Source organism: Rhagoletis zephyria, unplaced genomic scaffold (assembly GCF_001687245.7).
Source record: "Rhagoletis zephyria isolate East Lansing unplaced genomic scaffold, Rhagoletis_zephyria_1.1 Rzeph_scaffold_01566, whole genome shotgun sequence".
Taxonomy (NCBI): Eukaryota; Metazoa; Arthropoda; class Insecta; order Diptera; family Tephritidae; genus Rhagoletis; species Rhagoletis zephyria.
This window is the reverse complement of record NW_016158650.1, coordinates 109,649-118,261: the sequence shown is the minus strand read 5'-3', so window position 1 is coordinate 118,261 and position 8,613 is coordinate 109,649. Positions and strand designations below refer to the sequence as shown.

Genomic DNA, 8,613 nt, shown 5'->3' with positions numbered 1-8,613 from the left:
CGAAAACGATTTTCTTAATGTTTTTTTTTGCCATTTTTTCATATGATTTCTCGTTTTATTCACATTGCTTTCTACCTCAATTTTCAATTTATACATTTCTGTAGCGATTTAATTCAACTCTTGGTTTGTTAAAATTTTAGTTTCTTGATTTAAAATGAAGATGCTGTTTGATTAGAACAAGTTCGTGCGTTTGTTTGGCCTGCCAAGAGGCTTAAATTACCGGGAAAAGTGGGTGCATCTTTNAAAAAAAAAAAACGAGCTGTGTTGATGCTCGGCGATTCTAAAACACTTTCTGTACCCAAAACCATATTTTTATGAACAATTTTTGCTCATCTTCACGTAGTTTAACTTATTATATTATAATATATATATATATTTTTTTTTTATTCTGTGACAGAAGTAACACCACTCAGATACATATTTTTCTGGCTTCTTTGAGTAGGTGATTTGGTATTTTTGGTTTATGGGTATTATGCAAATTTAAGGCATTTGTTCTCCAAAACACACTTTTGCCAATACTTCATTTTCACTATAACACTTTGTGCCAATACTTTGTCGTCATCTGGGCACACTACTATGCACATAAATAGGTGCCAATACTTTGTTGTCATCTGGGCACACTACTATGTACATACGTAGGTATGCATGTGTTTCTTTCAGCATTGCACTTTTTCACATAACCTATCCCAACACATAAATACGCATATTCAATTTGTGTGTAAAAACTTTAGGCTGCAATTTAGTTTGGCATCCCCGGAGTTCGGCATTATGAAGGGTATGGAACGATAGAGGGAGTTCTTCTGATTGTAAATATATATACTTTTAGCCGCCGCAGACTTATAGTTTTTAAGTTATTTGTTGTTAAAGTTAGTAAATTGAACTAACCTCTCGACGCTATTTCACACAATAAACACTTTATTTATGTACACACTTCGGCAAAATAATTGCATTAAAAGCCCGCACAATGAAATGTAAACATATTTTTTAAATTTATAATGTATTTTTACTAAATTAAGTAAGTTTTAACAATTATCACGCACTTATATATGTATACGCACATTGTGAATACAGAACTGTTGATTCAACCATGGTTTCACACTGACATTAGAAGGGTGCTGCCACATCTAACAAAATAACAACCAGGCGCCTAAATGCATGCTATGTACTGCTGCATGTGCAAAAATTTCCTTCATTAAATTAATGAAATTTTTGCACATGCACTTCTCAACTGCCAAGTAATTGAACTTTCTTAAGTTTCAATAAGATGGCATTTCAAAGTATGCTCTGCCTAGTCGGATGCATCCTCCGGACACTGCTTCCGGAGCATTCTGCGGACTCTGCATGGCTTACAACCATGCGGAGGTGGTAATAGTTGATTACCATTGGCCACAGTGCCTACCCACTACTTTTTGGTCCAATAAATATTTTTTTTATATACATACATGCAAACATACTGGTCTCCCCTCTCACTGAGTTATTCATGCTTGCTTACCGAATATCCATTTGAGTAGACGTCTTGCAGCCACCAATTTTCATCGCCTCATCCAGCTACATATATATATATATAAGATTCCCGGAGATATCAGCCAGAACAAAACGCTAATCAGCTAGATCAAGATCAGCCGAGAATCAATCCACCAGCACTATTGGATAGCATTTCGGCTAAAATTCCACAATCCAGCATAGCAGCTAGCCAAGGAGTTCATACGTGGTCACCACACAGCAAAATTGAATTTTAATCAGCTACAACAAAACAACATAAAGCACATTAAAAAGGTACGTGGTTGTTTTGAAATATCACAGCACTTGTTTTTTTTGGTGTGAATAATTAAATTTAAAAATATATACTAAAAGAATAGTGTCCGTGAGTGATCTTGTGAAAAAAAAAACAAAGAAATAGTGAAGACACAAAAAGTTACAGTCCACTAAAAGTTCTGTCTGTCCGCAAGCAGGCACAGTAACCTCAATTAGTAAAAGCGCGCGAAAATTCATTTTGCATTTTAAGTTTCTGCAAGATAGAATAATATTCCCAATCGAATTAAAATCACATTTTTCAATTTGGAGTATTAAATTAATTCACGGGAATTTACACATTTTCAGTTTTTTCTGAGTTCCGGATAAGTGGCACAAGTGTATTAACATACATACATACACATATCAAATTCGCATGGTAGCAGAGGCTTAACCTCAAAAAGTGCCATTTTCGTCTTTTCGCCTTTTTCACAAAATCACTCACTAAGCATTAATTTAATATTGATTTTATTAAAAAACGATTTTGTATCCTAAAAACATACGTGTTATAAAAAACTATACACATACCACAATTTAATTATCGAGTGGCGACCAATACTTAAAGCAACCACAAGAGACATATGTACATACACACGCACATATATTATTAAATAAAACGTTTGTGCATACATATATGTACATACATACATAGATATTGAGTACCATAAATTTTGGGATTTTTTCATTTACGAAGTTGTGGAGCTTAGGAGGCAAATTTTGTGATTTTTACAAATTGGGTGGCTTTTGGGCAATAATTTCAACTGTGTCATTCACTATAGTGGGTGTTTTCTTTGAGTTGCTTATTCTGAGGAAGAATCTTGAGAGATTTTATTAGGTTGTGGTTAAAACTTTAAAAATGGAAACATACATTCGCTTAGCTGACTCGGTTATTGAATTCGATATCGAATTTCGTGGCACACCCACAAGTGAACACACCAAGCATTCGCTGAAAATTCAGCAAGAGGAGCTAAAGGTGATGTGGGAGAAAGCCAAAGCACTTTTTGATGACTTGCTGGCTACGGAATCAATTGGTGCTAAAGATCTAAGTTCGATACGTAAGAAAGGAAAAACGTGCTATGCAGCTTTTGTGCGATGTATGTCCAAAATAAACGATTTGTCGGAAAAATTTGCAAAATCCGAAAAGGAAGATGAGGACATATCAGCCACACAGCATAATTTACACCTACCGCCTTGTGATATCGACGCATTCAAAGGCGATTATTTGTCATGGCCAACATTTCGTGACATGTTCACGGCTATATATATATTGAACAAGCGGCTGACACCCATTCAAAAGCTTTACTATCTTAGTCAGAAAACGCAGGGTGAAGCCAAAGAAATTGTTAAGAAATGCGACCTGACAAATGATGGGTTTAATATAGCCTGGAAGAATTTGTGCGATAGGTATGAGAATAAAAGGATCCTAGTTAACACCCAGTTGAAGATCCTCTTCAATCTACAGGCGGTGGAAACTGAATGCGGGAGTGCAATTAAAAGATTGCACAGGGATATAAACAATTGCATATCTTCCCTGGAGAGTCATAAAATTGACATTTCAACCTGGGATCCAATAATTACATACCTTTGCTCCACAAAATTACCAGAAGAGACTCTTTCGCTGTGGGAGCAATCAGTGCAAACTAAAACAGATATTTCCAAGTGGGCTGACATGGACCAATTCTTGTCAAGCAGATTCCAAACTTTGGAATCGGTCTCGGGGTTGAGAGGAATCAAGGTTTCAAAAATTTCAAAAGGGTTAAGTCATAAGCATTCCTCTGAACCGCCACAAAAGAAACTTGGCACTTTTCAAACTAGTGTAAGCAAATTTACTTGCAAAATGTGTCAAAGCAATGATCACAGACTGCATATGTGCCAAAAATTCTTAAATATGTCGATATCTGATAGGATCGCTTTTATTAAAACCAACAATAGTTGTTTTAACTGCCTGTCCTTTGGGCATACGGTGTCGAAATGCACAAGTTCCTACAACTGTGCCAATTGCCATTCTCGACATCACACCCTACTTCATATACAGGCGGCTCCAGCTAAAACAACGACAAAGGAGAATACAGCCAATCCAGATAACAATGGTGCATCGACATCCAGGTAGGCACAATTACGAAACCAATCTTCAAAGGGAAAAGGTAAAGCAGTCAGACATGTGCAAACACATCACGCGAATTCAAGCAAAGGCGTTTTACTTGAGACAGCTCGAGTAAATATTCATTTTAATGGTACTAACTTTGCGGCAAGAGCGTTAATTGACTCTGGCTCTGAGTGTTCCTTCATCACGGAGAGGCTCAGACGCAGAATCAACTTGCCGACCAAGAAGATGTTAGCACAGGTTTCGGGCATCAATAATTCTGTTTCAGCGCAGGTGAAAGAAGCGTGTTCGATTCAATTGCGGTCACCAATTGACCCACTTATTTCTATTGATGCCCTTGTGTTAGTTCTACCAAATCTGACATGGAATTTGCCTACTTGTGATGTTAGCGCACTCACACAACAAGTTTTTCCTGATCTGGTTTTGGCAGATAAAAGGTTTTTTGTGAATGAACAAGTCGATCTGGTTCTTGGAGGAGACATATATCCTCAAATAATATTAGGTGGAATTAAGAAGAACGTTCTCAGTACTCTCTTAGCGCAAGAAACAGTATTCGGTTGGATACTGACTGGTCGTGCTGATGCAGCCAGCCCAACCAGCAATAATCGAGTTTCATTTTACAATGAGGTTGCCCTTGATAGACAGTTATGCTCATTCTGGGAACTGGAGGATTTGCCGAGAAACAGAGCACCAACAACCGAAGAAACACAGTGTGAGGAGCTCTACAAGCGTACAAGCAAACGGAACCCAGACGGAAGGTATATCGTTTCGCTTCCATTCAAAGCGGAGTTCCCGGCTGATACCAAATTGGGGCCATCACTGAGAATAGCGTGCTCGCAATTCTACAAAAACGAGACACGCCTCAAGAAAAATCCAGATTTGCATGCGGAATACAACAGGGTCATACTAGAGTACGAGACAATGGGGCATATGTCGAAAATCAATGCACTTCAGTCGGCCGATGCAATCGACAATTACTATCTGCCTCATCATGCCGTGATAAAAGAAGAAAGTATATCAACAAAGGTTCGGGTAGTTTTTAATGCTTCGTCTTCTTCAGCGAATGGGGTCAGCTTGAACGATGTTCTTTTACCAGGGCCAGTTCTTCAAGCTGATTTACCAATTTTGATTCTCCGCTGGAGACTTTTTAGGTACGTCTTCAATAGCGATATTGAGAAGATGTACAGGCAAATTCTCGTGGATGCCAACCAGACGAAGTACCAGAGATTAGTCTTCCGTACGGGTCCAAACGAACCAATCGGTCTTTATGAATTAAAAACGGTTACTTTCGGTATAAACTGTGCGCCTTATCTGGCGATAAGGACATTACTTCAGCTAGCTAATGATTCAGAAAATTCCCATCCGATAGCTTCGAATATTTTACGGAAAAATATGTATGTCGATGATGTTCTTGCGGGCGGACATACTATAGACTCCACGTTACAGGCTAGGGATGAGGTTTCTACAGTTTTGAAATCAGCTGGATTCCCTTTGCGAAAATGGACCTCGAATTGTGACAAAATACTACAGGGCATACCAAAACCACATCTTTTAAGCGAAGATTTCTTAGAATTCGAGGACACTAGCAGTGTAAAAGCATTAGGTATCAGGTGGAATGCGCATTCCGACCAATTTTATTTCATAACCAAGACCATAGACGATAACATCACGCCAACAAAAAGAGCAATATTGTCAGCCATCGCCAAACTATTCGACCCGTTGGGTTGGCTAGCTCCAATAATAATAGTTGCAAAAATACTTATGCAGAATATATGGTTGGAGGGTACAAAGTGGGACGAAAAGGTCTCCGTTCCAACCTTAGATAGGTGGCACAATTTCACAAAAAATTATAAAGAAATCGACAAAATAAGGATACCGCGGTGGGTATCTTTTTCACCAAAGGAAAAAGTCGAAATTCACGGATTCTGCGATGCTTCCGAAAAGGCATACGCGGCCGCAGTCTACCTACGTGTCGAAAGAGACGAGAAAATACTTGTCAACCTCCTGTTAGCGAAAACTCGAGTAGCCCCAGTGAAAACAATTTCATTGCCTAGATTGGAACTTTGCGGGGCGGTATTACTAGCCGAAATAGTCGAATCTATTACAAATAGCCTGGAATTAGGCCACCTAAACATACATCTTTGGACAGATTCGACGATTGTTTTGGCATGGATACGCAAGCCCCCATGTTCGTGGTCAACATTCGTTGCCCATCGAGTTACTAAAATAATAGACAAGGTAGGGAATTCTAACTGGTTGCACGTCGACTCTGCCACAAATCCAGCAGACTTAGCAAGCAGGGGCATATTGGCGCATGAATTGGTACAAAATTCGTTGTGGTGGCAAGGACCTTCTTGGCTGCAAGAAAATAGAGAAAATTGGCCATTACAAGAGATAGACTTCACTACTAATATTGAGGAAAAACGGTTGCACGTTCATTCAACAATAACGTCAAACGAACTTAGTGACATTCTTGAGCGGTTTTCAAGTTTACCGAAAGCTTTGAGGGTGCTCTCGTATGTATTGAGATTCCTTCAAAGAACCAGTCCGAAGACAAAAGCTTCTTTTCAGGCGAACTCTTCTTTAATTTCGTCAAACGCAATTAAAACAACGACTATACGTCTGATAAAACTCGCTCAGAAGCAACATTACGGAGCAGAAATCGCTAAACTTAAAGCAAGAGAATCCATTGAGTCAAAAAGTGAAATCCTTCCTCTAAATCCGTTGCTTGATAAAGATGATTTGCTGAGAACTGGTGGTAGTCTTGGTGCATCTCTTGATCTGGCATATAGTGAACGGCATCCAGTCATACTCCCATACAGCTGCAGGTTATCGCGCCTAATAGTCCAATTTGTACACGAAGTCTCTCTCTATGGTGAAAACCAACTCATGTTGCGTCTCATCCGAACCCAATACTGGATTCCAAAGGTGAAAACACTAATAAGGTCCACCATCCATAATTGCAAAATATGTACTATTCACAAAAAACGCTCACAAAGCCAACTTATGGGGATCCTTCCACAAGAGCGAACTACGTTTTCGCGTGCATTTACAAATACAGGTGTGGATTTCGCTGGACCCTTTGAAATAAAAAGTTATCGTGGGCGGGGGTGCCGAATTTCAAAGGGTTACGTCTGTCTTATGGTCTGTTTTTCTACGAAGGCCATCCATCTAGAGGCCACAAGTGATTTGAGTACCCAATCCTTTCTAGCGGCATTTTCAAGATTCGTTTCCAGACGTGGGTGCCCAAAAAATGTCTACTCAGACAATGGGACCAACTTTGTAGGAGCTTTAAGAGCGTTAAAAGCAGAATTTAAGGCATTTCTTTCCGACGCGCGGACACAGACGCTCTCAAAATATGTTCACCAATCACTAACCTGGCATTTCATACCTGCCGCAGCTCCGCATATGGGGGGCTTATGGGAGGCAGGTGTGAAAAGTTTCAAAAGCCACTTTAAAAAGATAGCGTCAAATTCGAAATACACTTTCGAGGAGTTCAGTACACTACTTTGCAGAGTTGAGTCATGTCTCAACTCGCGTCCACTTAGCCCAGCCTCAAATGAGCCATCTGATCTGGAGCCTCTAACTCCAGGCCACTTTTTAGTCGGCGGACACCTGCTAGCTCCACCAGAGTTAGACGTCAACGAAAATCCTGCCTCGATCGTTAATCGTTGGCAGAAGCTCAAGGCCCTACACCAAAACTTCTGCAGGAGATGGAAGACTGAATACCTGAACGAGCTACAAAAACGCACAAAGTGGAAACATCCGAAGGCAAACATGAAAGTAGGAGATATGGTGGTCATAAAAGAAGATAATCTCCCTCCTAACGAATGGAGACTAGGTAGGGTGGTCAATTTACACCCAGGTTTGGACAGTAGAGTCCGAGTTGTTGACATCCTGACCGAAAAGGGCACTGTGACAAGACCGCTTGTCAAACTGATATTACTACCACCCTATCACACGGAGACAACCGCTGAGGACGACCAGGAGAAGAATTTCTACCGCTACCAACATTTTCAACTATATTTTCATTGTATAGACTTTAAATATTTGTATCTTCTTAGGGCCAGTTTCGTCGTGCCAGTTTAAACTTAGATCACATAAAGTGCGTCTGCAGTGAACAGCTGGCGGACATTTGCTTGGCTAATCTGGGTATAAGCCAGTCAGTCCGATTTGAAACTGCAGACGTGCACTAAGAAACTGACCCTTAGGTTAAATTATAAATAGTTACCTTCATTTATCTTAAGCGATTTTAAGTATACCTCCTCAATTGCGGAACCACACTTATCCATCGTTGTAGTTGGTAGCGAATTTCTGTTTAGGCCAGCGTCTTAAATACGCCATTTAAGAGCCACCCTAATATTTAACATTTGAACATAAGACAACAGTTAACTGCTTTCTATTGTCGAACGCTAGTTATGTTAAAATTTCCCTCGCTCAAAAAGCCGTTCGAAAGGCTAACGTGATTAAAAAGAAAAAGAACGGATTTTACTTGCTTACCGAATATCCATTTGAGTAGACGTCTTGCAGCCACCAATTTTCATCGCCTCATCCAGCTACATATATATATATAAGGTAACCTGAAATACAATTGTACATATTAATATATTAAGCAATAAAACCATTTAAATTCTATTTGCTCATACAAACTTTCTTGTGTACTTTTTTTCTAATTAAAATACATCGGTGCGAACTTGAAACTGGGCCATTACCAATTT

The 8,613-nt window shown here is 39.4% G+C and overlaps 1 protein-coding gene across 1 annotated transcript; it reads left to right on the top strand.

Moving 5' to 3' along the window:
- Positions 1–2,647: 2,647 nt before the first annotated feature.
- LOC108364472 (uncharacterized) lies at positions 2,648–6,614 on the top strand. Its single transcript, XM_017618159.1, has 4 exons — positions 2,648–3,607; positions 3,827–3,897; positions 4,045–5,505; positions 6,536–6,614. The coding sequence occupies exons 1-4, from the start codon at positions 2,648–2,650 to the stop codon at positions 6,612–6,614; spliced, it is 2,571 nt and encodes an 856-aa protein (XP_017473648.1).
- The last annotated feature ends 1,999 nt before the right edge of the window (positions 6,615–8,613 follow it).

Excerpts from the sequence above, each read along its gene's own strand:
- LOC108364472 (XM_017618159.1), top strand. The coding sequence starts at position 2,648 with ATGGAAACATACATTCGCTTAGCTGACTCGGTTATTGAATTCGATATC. Across the intron at positions 3,608-3,826 it reads TTGGCACTTTTCAAACTAGT|GCGGCTCCAGCTAAAACAAC; the intron begins GTAAGCAAATTT and ends CTTCATATACAG. Across the intron at positions 5,506-6,535 it reads GTAAAAGCATTAGGTATCAG|AAGCAACATTACGGAGCAGA; the intron begins GTGGAATGCGCA and ends AAACTCGCTCAG.